The sequence below is a fragment of the Brienomyrus brachyistius genome, chromosome 5, assembly GCF_023856365.1.
Source record: "Brienomyrus brachyistius isolate T26 chromosome 5, BBRACH_0.4, whole genome shotgun sequence".
In the NCBI taxonomy this organism is placed as follows: domain Eukaryota; kingdom Metazoa; phylum Chordata; class Actinopteri; order Osteoglossiformes; family Mormyridae; genus Brienomyrus; species Brienomyrus brachyistius.
This window is the reverse complement of record NC_064537.1, coordinates 37069714-37087560: the sequence shown is the minus strand read 5'-3', so window position 1 is coordinate 37087560 and position 17847 is coordinate 37069714. Positions and strand designations below refer to the sequence as shown.

The following is a 17847-nucleotide window of genomic DNA, read 5'->3' as shown; positions in this document are numbered from 1 at the left end:
ATCGGGCAAGGAGTCAAAAGGAATGTCTTGGCATGACTGGATGATTGATGTCCTAGACTCAAAACTTTGTGCAAAACATTGCGGGTAAAGCAATCTACTTTTTTCCTTAATTGAAAGCATTATTTTGGTAAAATGTTAACAACATACTGGCTTCCATTTGTTTCCCCCACTGCTTGTTCAGTATCCTTCATGTGTTTAACTCATGGTCCTACCATGGTGATAGGAAATAGGGGCACCACTAGACATTTTGGGCCCCATGGAAGCATATCAAATTGGGCCCCCAACCCTAAATCTTTTAGTGCCTCGTCACTTAGGGGACCTTGGCATCATTCTAATTCCTGCCCGCCCCCCCCTCCCGACGACCGTACATATCTGAATATAAGTGACACATATAAGTATATGACGGTGGTTTCATCCATCCTAAGTTCACAAAGTCACCAGTTCTAGACTGGGAATGATTTACATATAAATCAGTGTATTATAGTTACTAATTAGCATCAGAATTGTCAGCCAGGCATCATGAATTAGGCACAACATGGGTGATGAACTATGGAGTGTTTCCAAAATGCTAGTGGGAGCATTACTGCCACAAAAATGTTGGAAACTCATTGGAGGTTTACTTACACCAAAATGTCTTAAAGGCAAAAGGAAAAATGATTGGTTTAGATAAATAACCAATCAGATTGTAGAGGAGGTGGGTCCAAGAACCTAGAGGAGGCAGGACCAAGATATATGATTGATTGGTATCGCCTCCTATTGTTGCTTAGTCTTACCTCCTCTACAATCTGATTGGTTATTTATGTAAACCAATTTTTTCCATCTGCCTTCAAAACATTTCTTCAAACCAAGCAAGCTCACCAAAGTAAACCTTCTATGAGCTTCCAAAATGCTCCTCCAGAAATAATATAATGCACTTGACATGCATATAATGATGGGAGGAGATGTAAATAAAAAATAGTTAATGAGTTGTAGTCTTCTGAAAGCTTGCTCATCTAAAGTTCCAGACCTTTATTAGAATGCAATGATCTCAGAGTCATTTTTGGAACAAGGCCATTCAAAGTCCAAGGATCAGGGTTAATTTTGTTTAAAGATAAGGTATTACAGTAAACATACATTGCTCAAATACACTTTCCATATTTTCAGTATTTAATGTCAATATTTCACATTTCAGTCATCTAGCCAACGATACAGTGAAAGCACACCATCAATGTGATGGTGAATAACAGTGACCTCTTCACTGCACATAGTCTAGTGTATTTATTCTCTATTAAGACAACATATCGAAATATCAGAGCATGACGGGCTTTCCGAGAGCCATTTCAACTCTCAGTCCTCCTTGCTTCCTGTCAGTTTATCCCTTTTCCATTTGGATCTATTCCGATATGGTGGCTTTTGGCATAAAGGGTCACTTGTTATTAATAATTCACATTGATCCCATTGCAAGAAATCCTTCTTGTGGCTTGTGGAAAGGCTTACATGCCTGCAGGGCCTCAAATCAAAGAAGTATGCTGTATCTCCTGGGACAAATGCCTGGGTCATTTCAAGTTGGCTTTGAACTTTACTCAAAAATTGTGCCCAAAAATGCAAAAAAGAGAACATGGCACTCATTCCAGACATCCACCTTGACTGTGAACTATGATAACATGATTGCTATGAAATGGAGAGGAAGTGCGACATGTGACTGTCATTGCTGGAGAAGAAACATGTGATTAACAGAAATGTTTCATGAATATGAGGATAATGATGTCCATGATGATGCTTATGATGATAACTGTACTTGCAGTTTTTTTGTGGGTTAGCTAACATGATTTGTTATGACCTACAATGCCTTACAATTTCATTTTTTATATAGCCAACAATAAATATGCAGTATTTATATTAAAAGACAGTTTGCCTAAGCCTCCTTTGGTTTCTAATCCTTAATTTCTCATGAATGTTTGATGCTATGAAAGACTGAGTATTTGCACACCAAGAATCACCAAGAACTAATTTATGAAACTAGTATGGGTCATTCCTTCTATGCGATACCCTTTTCTGTCCATGTCAAATATGTTCCTAATATACTGGTAATACTGTATGTTAAATTCTTAAATCAAATCACAAATGAGCACCTAAAGGTCAATGTTATTTTGCGTCATCAATTATGCTTTGAGGAAAATTCTATCCTGTTAAGCACATTAAGTTAGTCATTACTTAGAGAGGACTGAAGAATGAGCCAACTTGAGTTTAATATTAAGGTAATATAATTTTTTTTACAAAAATCTTTTGAAATTTTGATTATGTGTTAATTTCTTGGGGAGAGGAATGACATTTAAAATTAGAAATTATTCTTTTTTTCACTTAAGAAAACAAAATAAGTGCAATTTTGGTGAGATAGTAGTGTAAACACAACAAATACCATATAAAATAATAATTAACACAGGCGGAAAAATCCAGCCTTGGAATGTTTTAAATGCTGACAGAGCACTGTGGAATAACAACAGATATTTCGGGAAGCATTAATGATTACGATGATTGCCTAGTCCAACTGCTAAGCACATGCCACAATAGTTTTATTAGCAGAATCTTACGATTCAAAACTAGACGTTACATTCCTCCGTCTTATAATTCCTGTGGGTCCCTAAAATCAGATGCACACTACTTCAAAAAGAAAATACCCTCAAAACTGGCAAGAGGATATCAAAACCAGAAAGCAGTGTAGGAAATCAAATGAAACCACAGACATTCCTGAAATCTGCATACAGTTATACAAAAGGCTAAGTTCTCCGTTTTCCATTTTGAATAGAAGTAAAGATTTTTCTTTCTATGCAAGTAAAGATTTATAAATAACACCCAAAACTAATAATTTTAAAAAACTTACACACACAGCGTGACAACGCTTAATACAGCTATTAAAAAATACGTGATTTTTAGTAGTATATTAAATAATTAATAGTAGTTTAAATATTCCGTATACTAGTGCATATAAACCATATTATCAGTCATCAAATGAACAAAACTATGTGTTAAATGTAGAGTTTTTCAATTTGAGTCAGTTGAGGAAAAATAAAACAAAAAAGGAATATTACTGGTGTTTTTTACAGTTAGATATATACTGCAAATTGCATTTTGCAGATATAGTCATAGTTAAAAAAACTGCTACATTGTCTCAAAAATTTTTATGTACGTTTGATGTTAGAAATGAATGAATGAATGAATCCCTGGCATCATAATTAAAAGGTGCAGATAATTAAATGGTGCCATTATAGTCAGCTACCCCCTATTTTCTAATCTGTTGTAACTGTACTGAAATGCATAATCATGAAGTTCATCTCAAAATAATTTGTATTTTGAGCAGAATTGCTAAACAGTATCCCCAAACTTTCAGGAGGCAGGAACTCTAAAGGGTTAAGGTGAATATGGCTCATTTTTAGCCTTGATGAAGTGATTTGAAGATTTGTGGGACATTTGGACTTAAGATTTCTTTAAGTATTAAGAAGGAAAATGCTGGATAAAACTATTTTAAAATAAGCTGATCAAACCACAATGTAAGTTGACTCATTGCTGTCTCTGGCAATAAAAAAAAATTGAGAAAATTGTGATTATTAGACATGTTCTGGTTGCAGACTCAAGCGCAGGGAAGAAGCAGCCAGAATGAGGTTGTTCCAAGGGTTAATTATGTAGAAACCCTTTAGTAAGTACTTTTGACAGCAAGGACCACTGAGCCACAGCTTGAATAATGATCTTCCATTTGGCAGAGATCTGCTCACTAAGTAGCAATTGGAACTGGAGGCACAGGCCTTAAATAGATCATCCCTATGTGGGAATAATCGTTAGATCATTGATTAAATGACACCACCCTCCCTGCTCCACAGTAGCATGTCAGTGCCCCACACACTTTGCAGTCCTAACAAACATAAAACTACAATGTGTAGTTCCATAATTTTGCACTGAACAGCAAACAATAATTCAGCAGTAAATACCAAGAGGAATTCAGCAAGTCATTGGAAGATGCTTGTGAAAAGTACACGAAAATCAGAAACTGTCTTCCAACAACAACAACAACAAAAAACTCTCTTCCTTCTTGATAGGGGAAATCAGCTGCTGATTCTTTTCCCTTGTCTTAGCTCTCAATATTGATTTAATTTCATACGTTTTGATTTTTTTCTTTGGGCCTCACTTGCTCTTCTGTCTCAAAAATGATTTCACATAAGCTAAGTCAAATCCAGTACTGAGTTTACACCTAAGTGATTGGACCCGAGGAAATTTACGCTATATGCAGATGTGTAGTTTTCTAAAAGTCAGATCAAGCGAAATTGCTGTTGAATTTACTTAAAAAGAAGTAAACCCTTTCTTTGAGACCATTTGACCACAATATAATTTTTTACATCTTCTTTGAAAATAATATATATAGCATATTAAAAGAAATGTAGTGCTTAATTCATATCATATCATGTCGGGCTCTGCCCTGCTTTGCTTTGTCTGACCCTCCTGTCTCCTCCCAGGCGGGGCCTTAACAAGCCATGTCTGTTATGTGTATGTGTTACCTCTTGTTCCAGCCCTTATGTGATTTGCTCCAGCCGCCTCTCATTGTGCTCCCTTGTTAGTCCAATATTGAAGTGCTTCTCAGGCTTGTGATCCCCAGTTCTGTCACTGAAGTCATGTTATCCTGTCTTCTGTTCCCTAGCCCTTTTTTTTGATCCTCAGTTTATTTCCACAATCCACAATCCTGTTTATTTCTAGTTCTGTTTTGAACGGTATCCAATGGCATGTGTAATTGCAAAAATGATTTCCAACATAGCTACTCACAGCAGATTAATCTGGGACATGACATTTTGTTGCTGTCAAATGAAACGCACATATTTCCATAAATCCATTTTATGAGCCAGTAAAAATGCACTCCTTTACAAAATAAAACTAAACAACAGAATGATACCCTAGCACCACAAATAGAAACCTGTTTTTACACGTTAATTTGTGAACAGTTTATTTTTTTAAACTGACTTATGTGGATTATTTTCAGCGAGGCAAATATGTCAGTGTCAACAAGATACAAAATAATCTTGCCATATATTTACAAGTAACAATGATGTTAGTTAGCTAGCTATCTAGTTATCAACATCAGGCTGTTAAAATTAGTGGTATAAAGTTATGCATACAAATGCCTATCATGAATACAAATGTTACCTAGTACAAACATAAATTCTAGTTAAATATATAGCTTTAAAAAATGTATTTTCATTTGTCAATTATAGGTTAAACGCTATCAGCAGATGAAGGAGAATAGGCATATATTATCCATAGTAAAAGTCACCATCGTCAAAAAATGGTTTTCATCGGAGAGCAACAATTAGCTGCTGTATGCTAATGTGCCTCTGTGGTCCTCTTTTGACAGTGGTGAAGATAGATGGAGAGAGCAACCTTACAATACCGCCCCACAAGTGTGAAGAAGTAGAAAAACTGCTCAACCAAGGCTGTGGAGGTGAGGGCACAGGGGCAGAGGATGACACAGACTGGTGCAACCTGGCGGGGCTGCTGGGATACGAAGACAAGCACATCAACTCTTTTCGTCAAGAGGAACACCCAGTCCGAGCCTTGCTTTCTGACTGGGCTAGCAAGGACTGTGCCAGCTTAGATGCACTATGTTCAGCCCTGCGCAAGATCAACAGGGATGACGTCGCTCAAAGTCTCATTACAGCCACCTCCGCGGTGTGATAGCCTGGCTTACCCTGTCATTTCTCTCAAAAAAATCCCAGTCCAATAACGTTAACCCTCATCTTTCATGCAAGTAGTTGGTTAAGTGGGTAGGTGAGAGGGCTAGATAACACCAAGAAAGGTTTTGGAGGTACAAGGAACAATGATGGAGAGACCTGGCAAAAAGTAAGCGTAACTAAACTTATTAGGGTAATGGTTTCAAAAGAAGGATTTCATGAAGACCCCCCTCCATTTCCCTTGAACAAACATCCATTGGGAAAGGTGGGGGTTTTGTCTTGAGTGGTCTTGAGCATTACCACTGGTTGAGGTCTTGGGTGGTCTTCCCATTCCATTTCTTTTAGTTTCTTTACTCTCTCATGTGTATCACTTTCTGCCATTGCATTTCTATCAGTCAATGCACCATGACAATCCAGTATTTACACCTCTTCCTACTTCTTAAAAAGCCACCTGTTCTGTGCTGTTAGCATCTTGTTATAACCGCACCCACATTCATAATGGCATTTATATTCTCCATTTCTTCCTTTATTAGGAATATGAGCCATAATGCTGTCTAGCTGTTCCTTTAGCTACAGTGATAGCAAACGCCTGTTCTTTCGCTCCTTCTTCCCTTTAAGTTTGGTCTCCCTTCTGAATCAGCTCAGGAAAGTAGCTTGCAGTATTTTCTGGGAATATCAATCAATTGACAGCTTGGTATTCCAGTTCTTCTGCCTTCTTTTTATAACTGTTTTTATTCTTCCTCAAGCAAAAAAACGAAAGATGCGTTAACGTCAATGTACATTTTGTAAAGTACTGTAAGCCATTGTTTGTGAGTATGTACTAGGTGTCTGTGGCTTAAACTATACAGATAAATACCTGCTTTTCTGATTTACATGGACCTTAAAGATTAACCAGACATGAACAACAAATTAGAAGGTCAAATGTTAAGCTACAGACTACAGAAATGTTAGGCTGAGTGGGTACAACAATGGTTTTTACTGCCAGTGTTAAAAGATAGCGAAAACATGTTTAAACAAAAGATTTATAACAGGTGACTGACTCAAATTCAAAAAGTTAGTTAGTTACGTTATATTTTTATTTTTTAAAATTTATATGTGAGTCAGTGCAGATAATGAGCAATGCAACAAGACGAGCTTAGTGTGAAAGTGTGGGGCTAACCTATACAGAGTAATTTGTCTGTATAACATAAGGCTCGTTCATTTGAATACAAATACAACACGCATGCAGGAAGTAGGAAACGATTTTTAAAGGGTCACTGTGCTGAAATTAGAAAAAAAAGACCAGCTATGGTAGATGGAAAAGGGTCTTCTTTTTTCCCATCCTTAGATTATATTCATATAATCAATACCTAAAGTGTGTCAGTAACAGTGAAGATACATACATGAAATATTGCATATTATGTATTCTGGGCAAAGATTAATTTCTTTTTGTATGTGTTATAGATGGCATGCGAAAATTCATTATAGTATAATATGTTGTTTACAGGAACTACTTAGAGATGCATATAACAACACTGTGGCCTTATCTGTATGTAAGACAGTATTTTATATAATGTACATTAATCGTAAACTATAGCGAACAAATTCATAGGTACAGTACTGCATTGCAACAGATTTTAATGCTTCAGGATCAACAGAACATCATTCCTCAGGGTCCCACACATATGGCTTGACATTTGCTTGATAAGCTTATTGCCTGTATTCCTATTGTATTGATGGTAAAGGTATGAATAGTCTCAATTATATACAGAATAGTGAGTAAAAGAATTTAGTGGGAAACAGGTATTATTTAAAGGAAAGAGCTGTCTCTATCAGAGGTGTCCAGAGTGACTGAGGATGCACACAGACTGCGGCAGTGTGATTAGTGCACCCCCAGCGTAAGGATTGTTCATTTCAGTTCATTTTCATCTTTCATTTCAGGTAGAAAAATAAAAGACAGAGACAAAAATTGAATATGTGCATTATGGTTGATAAACTTGCTCTGGTAACTTCAAGCTTTTTGGCTGAAGCTGGGCTTGGGAGTCAGGGGAAGCTGGCTGGGGCATCCCGAGAGGGGATGGACTACATAAACCTTACATTGTCAGCAGAGGGAGGCAAGGCTGTTACTGCAATCTGAGGGCACAGTTCAAATAAGTGTTTTCACATTCACAGTGGTGATCGCATTTCGAAACAAATGATCACATGTTGGAGAGGCTTAAGATACCCAGATATGAAATTATAATTTACATTTATACTCAGGGTAGAGAAATTTGCTAAAAACTTAAAACCTATTTACACACTCCAACTACACCCACACACACACACACACACACACACACACACACACAACTGTACTCATATCATAGTGGGAACTGTCCGTTAATTTCTATGGACAAAACCCTAATCCCAACCATGGCAATCTTAACCCCTACCCAACCCTAACCTTAACCCTAAGTAACCAAACAATTTACAAGCCTTTTAGCATTTTTATATTTTTGATTGCAGTCACAGATTTTTATAAAATGGAACTTCAGCTTGTGGAGACCAAAAAAATGGAGACCAGTGGCAAAACAACAGGTTTTATAACATTGTGGGGACATTTGGTCCCCACAATGTAATGATGTATATCTCACCCCTCTCCCAACGACACATACACACACACAACTGTTCTCTTCTGAGAATGACTTGACATTTTAGAAAGAGGGTGCTTGCTACCGTTCATTGGCTAATCTACTTTGAACAGCAACTATGTGTAAATGGCTACAGCATTTGCTGCAGTGGGGACAACCTGAGGGCTACCTGAATATTTAATTTCAGCAAATGATATTAGAGCAAATCATATTTAAACATAGTTTATGACGGAATAGTGCAGTGCCATTGCCCCTAGTGTCATTATGATGTCATTCTATTCTCAATCATCTGTACAAATATGATTCTAAAATGACAGGCTCCAGAAACTCAATATAGCATAGCACAATGAAGAGTGTTCACAATGAATTTTGTTCACAAGATGTCTTTTTTATTTGTCCCCATATAAGAATATTGCATTTAATTCCTGGCCTTTGGTAGTTCATGGGAGAAAATGTTTTTTTTTCTCTGCTTTTAGTCCTAGAAGACCTATTAGGGTTTTGTTACATGCAAATCAGTCGAGCTTCATTGTGCCATATTATATAGCTCAGTTAGTAACATGTGCAGTATCCCCTTTAGAGACCATTAAGTAACACTTAATATCTTGGACACAATGATGGCATGTAGTGAAATGTTGTGATATTGTTATATATAGTAAAATCTCCCCTTCACCAGAGTGTGTATGAGTGTGTGCTACATTTTTTCACTTCATGTAATATGATGAATTTTTCTTCAGTATTTGTTCTTGACGTTTTTTTCATACTACCACAGGGGAGCTTATTACATGAGTCCTGGTTTAATTTTCACAGTAACACATTGTTACTTTCATGAACTGGTGTAAAGTTACTTCCCCTAAATGAAGGTGAATGTTCCCAACTTATGAATGTTTATGTTCCATAATTTTATATTGTGTCATTATCGTTTTGTTGTAAAAGTATTATTTTCTAAAATATGATATTTGACTCGCTTGTAGCACTTACAAATGTAAATATGTATTGTACATCACAAGTGCCTGGGAGTTTCAGCAGGTCTACTTTGATGTGTTTTTGTTCCTTCTTTATTGCTTTGCTGTAATATGATTTATTTTTTTGTCACATGTAGCCTGTTGCGCAGGTCGATGGTGTAGCCCTACTGCTGGGCCGTGTCTGGGTGACACTCACCGGCTTCCCTCTCTCAGGAGTGAATGACAACACTGTCAGGCAGTATGTACAGCCCCACACTGCAGAGTGCTAACAGCTCCTTGGTGTGCTTGAAAACCAATTAGCCAATTAGCTAGTTCTTCGTTAAAGATAACGGAATTACAACAGAATCTCACTACAATTTGGAAAAAGAAAGACTTGCTTTGCTTGAAATGCCATCAGGTCTCTGCTGTTGTATGACAGCTATCAAACTATACTGCATAATTGGTGGCACCCTTCACCAAATGCGTGACATTTTGGTAATGGAGTTACCTCTGACAGGCGGCATGGTGGTGCAGTGGTTAGCACTGTCGACTCACACCTCTGGGACCTGGGTTCGAGTCTCACATGTGTGCGGAGTTTGCATGTTCTCCCCATGTCGTCGTGGGGTTTCCTCCGGGTACTCCGGTTTCCCCCCTCAGTCCAAAAACATGCTGAGGCTAATTGGAGTTACTAAATTGCCCATAGGTGTGCATGTGTGAGTGAATGGTGCGTGAGTGTGCCCTGCGATGGGCTGGCCCCCTATCCAGGGTTGTTCCCTGCCTCGTGCCCATTGCTTCCGGGATAGGCTCCGGACCCCCCGCGACCCAGTAGGATAAGCGGTTTGGAAAATGGATGGATGGATGGATGGAGTTACCTCTGCTGTAGCCCAATTTGAGTGGTGCATTTGACTAATATAATTCCCCCCCTTAGTTTATCATATGTCTCTGTTGCATCTTTGATTCATAAGACTGTAGAGGGCATATATTTATTGTATCTTGCCATTGACAAAATGGGATACACTTGCACACTGGTGTGGTTTATTCCCACAAATGTGACAACTGAGGGGACCAAAAAAATGTATGTATGTAGATGTATTATGACAATTAATTTGCTGAAGACTGAGCATGGACAGCATGAAGGGCAACATAAAAACCACGACTAAGTGGTTCTTTGTCTTTAATGAAGAAGTTGGGTGCGAAGTCACTCTGCTCACTCTGCTGTGACCCCATGGTGACCTGAAGGACAAAATTTCAGCAACACAAAGGCTGATTCTTCAGGTCCTTGAGGTGCTGGGAGGCAATGCAGGCTGGGACTATGAGCAGTCGAGAAGACATGGTAAAAACTGAAAAATGCTGAATGTTCTCTGTACTTACTAATAATGTACACTGTATTATGTAAATGTGAATTTGTTAGAATTCTTACAGCAGTTACTCTTCAACTCTCAAATCAGACAATTAAAATAATCAAAAGCATATACATTGCTTTGGTCTCTTGAAGTTATTGAAATTAAAATAATATTCAGGACAGAGTGTGATTTTACTTATCAATTCCAGCAATAACATTCATCTGTGAAAATGGATTTTGGAAAAAAATGGCTAAAGCAGTTGGGTGTCTCTTTCATACAGAAACATGTGGGTTAATTTATTACCTTGGGCTTTGTAGTCACATAAATTATTTTCAGATATGAATGTGGTTAACTTTTAGAGGACCACTCAACATGTAATAAATGCCAGGGTGTAATGAAGTTATAAATCTGCCTAAGCCAATTTAATCTTCTCCACTTCACAGCATGGGTTAGCAGATGGTATAATGGTTATGGTCTAGGTGTCTTGTTCTGGTACAGTTTGGAGGTCTGTTGTCGCTCTAAGCTGAGTACATGAACTTTCCGCCTACGTAAAGTTACAAGCTCCTTTTAGCAGAAGTTCAAACAGCAAAAATCCAGTCAAAAAATACAAGAAACAGTTTCCTAGTGTATCCTCAGACAAATTAATTAACTTGCTGTATAAAGTCTACTTAGAATAATTTGCTTATTTTGGGTCCATACGTTCATGAAAGTGTTTAAAAAATATGTCAGGCCCAAATGGTACTTGATAAATAACCTTTGAAAGGGTTGGAGGTAGTCTGGCAAAGAATGCAATGTTGCAATGATGATGCTGAAAAATGTGATTCAAATACTCTTCCAGTCTTAAGTAGACTTCTTGCTTGCAGTTGCTTTTTTGGTCCATTTGATTTTTTTAATGATCAAATCTGTGACTTGGTTACCTGGTAAAGCAGATTTATGTCTGATGTAAAGCAAGAATGCACTTTGTAGGCATATGCCACAGATGCTGTAAAACTCAGAAACAGCTTAATGCAGCCTGGAAATCTTATTCCGTGTGCCTGACAAATGGCCAAACCATGTGGAAATTTGAGTGGTGTACTTAAAAGACGGGGGATGACAACAGCAGAGGTGTGGGGGGAGGGCAAATTATCCTTAGTGGGGAGGGACTAAATGTGGGATTACACAGGGCCACAGGCACAATTATGCACACACACAGATGTTTTGGGTAGGAACCTGCAAAAGGTTACAAGGCATCTCAGGACAAGGTAACGCAGTTAGCGTCCTTCCATTCATGAGACAGCCGAATGACTTTTCAGTACGAAGCCTGTTTCTCCATCAACATCATCTACAACCCCTTGGAGACACATACACACTAGCAACTGGGGCAGCAAAGTGTTGGTTTCCTTTTAGGTGCTGCCAGCTGCTCAGACTCTGGCCATCATCCCTGTGAACAGGCCTAAATTGTTGTGACACACAATTTAATCCAGATTATACAGATTGATAGCCAGTCATGATTCATGTGAACACTCTGGGAGAAGACTGAATGAATGCTGGTTGAGTGCAGCTGTACATTTTACTACTGCTCAGCACTTCCCTGCAAAAGGCGATCGAAAACATTTGGTGAAAAAATGGAGACATTAATAACTACAGAAAGTGTTCTGTTTTACCAAAATATGTATTTTTTTCATCAGGAAATTTTATAATCCCACCAGTAACATCTAATCATGACAAACACAAGGGAAGTATAAAATCTGATATTCATTTTGTTTTCTCAAAATAAATACTGTATATTACTATTAATATGCTTTACACAGAATGGCACACTCAGTGGAATGAGAAGCTAAAAACCAACAAATAAAATGCCACGTAAATCACGGCTCACAAAACAAAAAGCAACAAAAGCCTTTGGATCTCTCAAGGCCTATTCCAGTAATCCACGCTCCATTTGGCATTACCGATTTATACAACCAGTGCCCAGTAACCAGCCAGGCCTGGCATCCGCTTCAAAATGTTACGTGGGCCACAGAATTATGTAGAAGGAGTGTTGTGGAGGGGCTGAATCTAACCCGAGCTGCACAATGGTATTAGCTACGTAAAAATGTTCAAAGAGTCCAGTGTTCTTGATGTCCCCAGAACATTATCCACTACTATACTATACTACAATACAATATACTACGTATAGTAGAATAATAATATTAGACTACAGCTAAGATTATGTTACAAGAATGTTCAGGTAATGATATCTAATATTGCTAATGTTGCACACTTGGATAAAGTGGATAGCTTCCAGGCATGCATCGGGTTCTTTTTAATAATTATGTGATTTCTTTCACTTCAACGGAATCAAGCACTGAGGTATAAGCACACGAAAACAAACAAAAACCGCTTGTTAATCAGTATTCTCTGCGGCGATCCTTTTTCTTCAGTCCTCTGCCTACGCCAGCACACTCTTCACCCGCTGCTTTTTGGACCCCTCCTTCGCTGCCCGAAGTGCCTGCGTGTGCTCCTTTCTGTTTCTCTGCCTGACCGAATTACACCACACTTGTCTCCGTCCTAAACCCATTAGCCACACAGTACCTTACAATATTGCAATAGGATGAACAATGCAATTAACACTACAAAATAACAACATTGAATACCATACTTAGCATACAGGAAAATAATAATGGCTCCACACTAATATTGACAGGGCCTTTATTAAAACACAGACAAGCACAGGACTCCAATACAGACCACAACGATAGTTACTGTCATGACCTGGGTGTCCGATCCTCCTGAGTGCCACACCCTCTTGTTACCTCATGTGGAATCCCGGTGTTCTCAGCTGTGTTTAGTTGTTGTGAATCAATTCTGGAATTTAGTGCCTCCGTGTCTGTCTTACCCCTGTCAGGTCGTAACCGTAACATTAAAACCACCTGCTAAATATTGTGTAGGAAGTGGTTAAGATTACTTAAGGCATCCAAGATCAGAGGACATATCCAAGATATTCTCAAGTTATAAACTTTTATCCAGTTATTTTGATTATTCACAGCAGTGAGAGAATTGGATTAGAAAAGCTGGGTTAAGTCATCCAAGATAACTGTGCAGTCCTGTGGTCACTGTCTAAGTCACAATCATGGGCAAAAACTTTGAGAATGACATAAGTATTGGTTTTCACAAAGTTTGCTGCATCAGTGTTTGTAGATTTATTTATTAGATGTTTCTACGTTATACTGAAGTACAATTACAAGCATTTCATAAGTGTCAAAGACTATTGACAATTACATTACGTTTATGCAAAGAGTCGATATTTGCAGTGTTGTCCCTTCTTTCTCAAGACCTCTACAATTCACCCTGACATGCTGTCAATCAACTTCTGGGCCAAATCCCACTGATGGCAGCCCATTCTTCCATAATCAATGTTTGGAGTTTGTCCGAATTTGTGGGTTTTTGTTTGTCCACCTTCCTCTTGAGGATTGACCACAAGTTCTCAAGGGAATTAATGTCTGGGGAGCTTCCTGGCCATGGACCAAAAATGTTGATGTTTTGTTCCCTGAGCCACTTAGCCATCACTTTTGCCTTATGGCACGGTGCTCCATCATGCTGGAAAAGGCATTGTTTGTCACCGAACTGTTGATTGAGAGAAGTTGCTCTAAGGAGGATGTTTTGGTACCATTCTTTATTCATGGCTGTGTTCTTAGGCAAAATTATGAGTGAGCCCTCTCCCTTGGCTGAGAAGCAACCCCAGACATGAATGGTCTCAGGATGCTTTACTCTTGCCTTACCTGATGGCATGACACAGGCCTGATGGTAGCGCTCACCTCTTCTTCTCCAGACAATCTTTTTTCCGGATGCTCCAAACAATCGGAAAGGGGATTCATCAGAGTAAATGACTTTACCCCAGTCCTCAGAAGTCCAATCCCTGTAGCTTTTGCAGATTTCAGTCTGTCCCTGATGTTTTTCTTGTAGAGAAGTGGCCTCTTTGCTGCCCTTCTTGACACCAGGCCATCCTCCAAACATTATCGCCTCACTGTGCATGCAGATACATTCACACCTGCCTGCTGCCTTTCCTGACCAAGCTCTGCACTGGTGGTGCCCCCATCCCACAACTGAATCAACTTTAGTAGATGGTCCTGGTGCCTCCTGGATTTTCTTGGTGCCCTGAAACCTTCTTCACAACAATTGAACCTCTCTCCTTGAAGTTTTTGATGATCCGATAAATGGTTGTCTTAGCTTGATATCTTTGTCTGTGAAGCCTTCTTTGTGTAAAGCAGTGGTTCTCAAACTCGGGCACCACTGCCCTGTTTGTTTTCCAGCTATCCCTGCCCTACACACTGCTGATTACCTGGTCAGGTGTGTTCAGTCAATCAGAAGCTGATAGACAGCTGGGACTTGCGTGTGGGGCAGGGATAGCAGGAAAACAAGCAGGGCAGTGGGGCCCGAGGACCGACTTTGAGAACTACTGGTGTAAAGCAATGATGACTGCATGTGTTTCTTTGCATTCAAGCACCACCCTCCTTTTAAAGCATCCAGTCTGCTATTCTAACTCAGTCAGCATGACAGAATGATCTCCTGCCTTGTCCTCCTTTCACCTGTCTTAACGAGAGTATCACTGAAATGATGTCAGCAGGTCCTTTTGTTGCTGAAATGCAGTCGAAATGGGTTTTTTGGTATTAAGTTCATTTTCATGGCAAAGAGGGACTTGCAATTTATCACTCTTTATAACATTCTGGAGTATATTGCCAGTCATAAAAACTGAGGCAGCAGACTTTGTGAAAATTAATATTTGTGTCATTCTCGAAACCTTTGGCCACAGCTGTACATATACTAACACTAAAACCCGTAATAAACAAGTGTGTGATTGGCTGTTTAACATGGAATATAAGGAATTTAAGGAAATGCTGCACTAGAAGCAACACAGCCAAAGCGATGAAAACGAGAGCAGGGCTGGCAAACATGGCTGATAAACATGTAAGTGTCCATTTTAGCTTTATTATTGCAACCTTTGCATTGCCACTGCCTATATGGATTATTTAGTCCATCATATTCAGAGTAAGTACCAGCAGACCAAAACAGCTCTGACCCATCGAGTCATGGACTCCAGAAGACCCCAGAAGTACCAGGTAACTGGCACCACGACGTTAGCATCAGATCTTTTAAGTCCTGTAAATTTTGAACTGGGTCCTTCATGGCTTGGACTTGTTTGTCCAGCATGTCCCAAAGATCAGATTGAGATACTGGGATTTTGGAGGCTAAGTCAACACCTTGAACTCTATTTCATGTTCTTGAAACATTCCTGAACATTTTGTAGTGTGGCCTGGCACATTATCCTGCTGAAAGAGGCCACTGCCATCAGGGGATACTGCTGCCATTCAGGGTTGTACTTGGTTTGAAACAATGTTTTGGTAGGTGGTACTTGTCAAAGTAACTTCCACATGAATGCCAGGACCCAGTGTTTCCTAGCAGATCATTGCTCAGAGTATCACACTGCCTTCACTGGCTTTCCTTCTTCCCATAGTGCACCCTGGTGCCATCTTTTCCTCAGATAAGTGACATACATACACCTGGATGTCCCCATGATGTAACAGAAAATATGACTCATCAGACCAGGCCACCTTCTTCCATCGCTGCATGGTCTAGCTCTGATGCTCACCTGTCCACTGTAGCTGCTTTTGGCAGTGGATAGGGGTCAGCATGGGCACTCTGACCAGTCTGCAGCTATGTAGCCCCATACACAGCAAGCTGCAATACACTGTGTGTTCTAAAGCTTTACTATAATATCCAGTATTAACTTTTTCAGCAATTTATGTTACTATAGCTCTCCTGTGGTATTGGACCTGGTGGACTAGCACCCATGACCCCGACTCCTGACTCTTCACTTGCCTAATATATAATCACACCCTTGACAGGTGCCATTGTAATGAGATAATCAATGTCACTCGCTTCACCTGTCAGTGATTTCAATGTTACGACTGATCAGCGCCTAAACACAAATGCATAGGCATCATACTAGCTCCGCCCACCCCATATCAAAACCAGCTCTGCACTCCATCATCAGCCACCTTTATTGCTGATATTTCTGTTTAATCCCAAACACGACAACACATACCACAAATCAACACAAGGACAAGTAAATACATAATCACCTTCCACACCCATTTAACCACCTCGCAGTGGAGGTAATGAAACTGTTCTCACTGTGAACAGTGAAAACTCTAAAATAAGGATCCTGCCATTAGGTAGCAAATTTCAGGCAGGGTTACACGGATTGTTGGCCAATACATGCTAGGCATATTCAGATCCATGTTAATTGACCTTCAGTCTTGAATGGTCAGTTATCCACATCAAAAGCGTTTCACAATGGGAGAAAAGTGAAAAGTACTGTTCTACTGATGTAGAAAGTTACAATGCTATTATATGACGAACCATCCAACTCTTTACTCAGCATTATATCATCTGTAATGCAAAGAACAACTGTAATATGTAATGTTTATTAGCTTGTCTTATACCAGTGTTTTTGAAACCGGTCCTCAGGGAGCCCCAGACAATCTATGTTTTTGCTCCCTCCCAGCTCCTTCCCAGAAGGAAAAATGGAAAATGTCTGGCAGGGAACTGCGAGGGAGAAAAAACATGGACCGCCTGGGGGTCTCCAAGGGTCAGAGTGGGAAATATTATCTTACACTCCGTAAGCGCTAATATCTACCATCAGCAACAGAGAAATAGAGTATAATCGTGTATATATTAGTACACCGATAAATTTGTAAGAAACCATAAAATCTTCTGTAAAATGATATATAAGTGGAAAGCAAGAAATACAAACTCAGATCACTGATACACTAGAATTAATGAGGATTTGGTTTTGGTTAATGGCGTTTGTTAATCCATCCATCCATCCATCCATTTTCCAAACCGCTTATCCGTCAGGGTTGCGGGGGGTCCGGAGCCTATCCCGGAAGCAATGGGCACGAGGCAGGGAACAACCCAGGATGGGGGGCCAGCCCATCGCAGGCTTTTGTTAATGGAAATTACATTTTACGTATTTAAAGACAGAATGTGTAAATTTTCTGATCACAGATGCTGACATTGTATTGATATATTCAAGTACAAGAGAAAGATATTTCTTTCCCAAACGAACATTACAGCTGCCTCATACAGTGCAGTTCCAGTTTCACTCACTCTGAAAAGCTGAACAATCAAACAAATATCTTTGGATGCATGCCAGAAGTTCTTCAAGGCTGACTGCATGTGCGAGAAAAACACAGAAAAATCACATCACCATTGTGGGAATGCTTCCAAAATAAACAGACAA

The 17847-nt window shown here is 39.3% G+C and overlaps 1 protein-coding gene across 1 annotated transcript in view; it reads left to right on the top strand.

Moving 5' to 3' along the window:
- LOC125741915 (tumor necrosis factor receptor superfamily member 16-like) overlaps positions 1-8626 on the top strand; it is a 35551-nt gene extending 26925 nt beyond the window's left edge. The window contains exon 6 of the mRNA XM_049013434.1: positions 5375-8626. Within this exon, the coding sequence (XP_048869391.1) occupies positions 5375-5694 (320 nt within the window). The 3' untranslated portion in view covers positions 5695-8626. The remainder of the gene's footprint in view (positions 1-5374) is intronic.
- The last annotated feature ends 9221 nt before the right edge of the window (positions 8627-17847 follow it).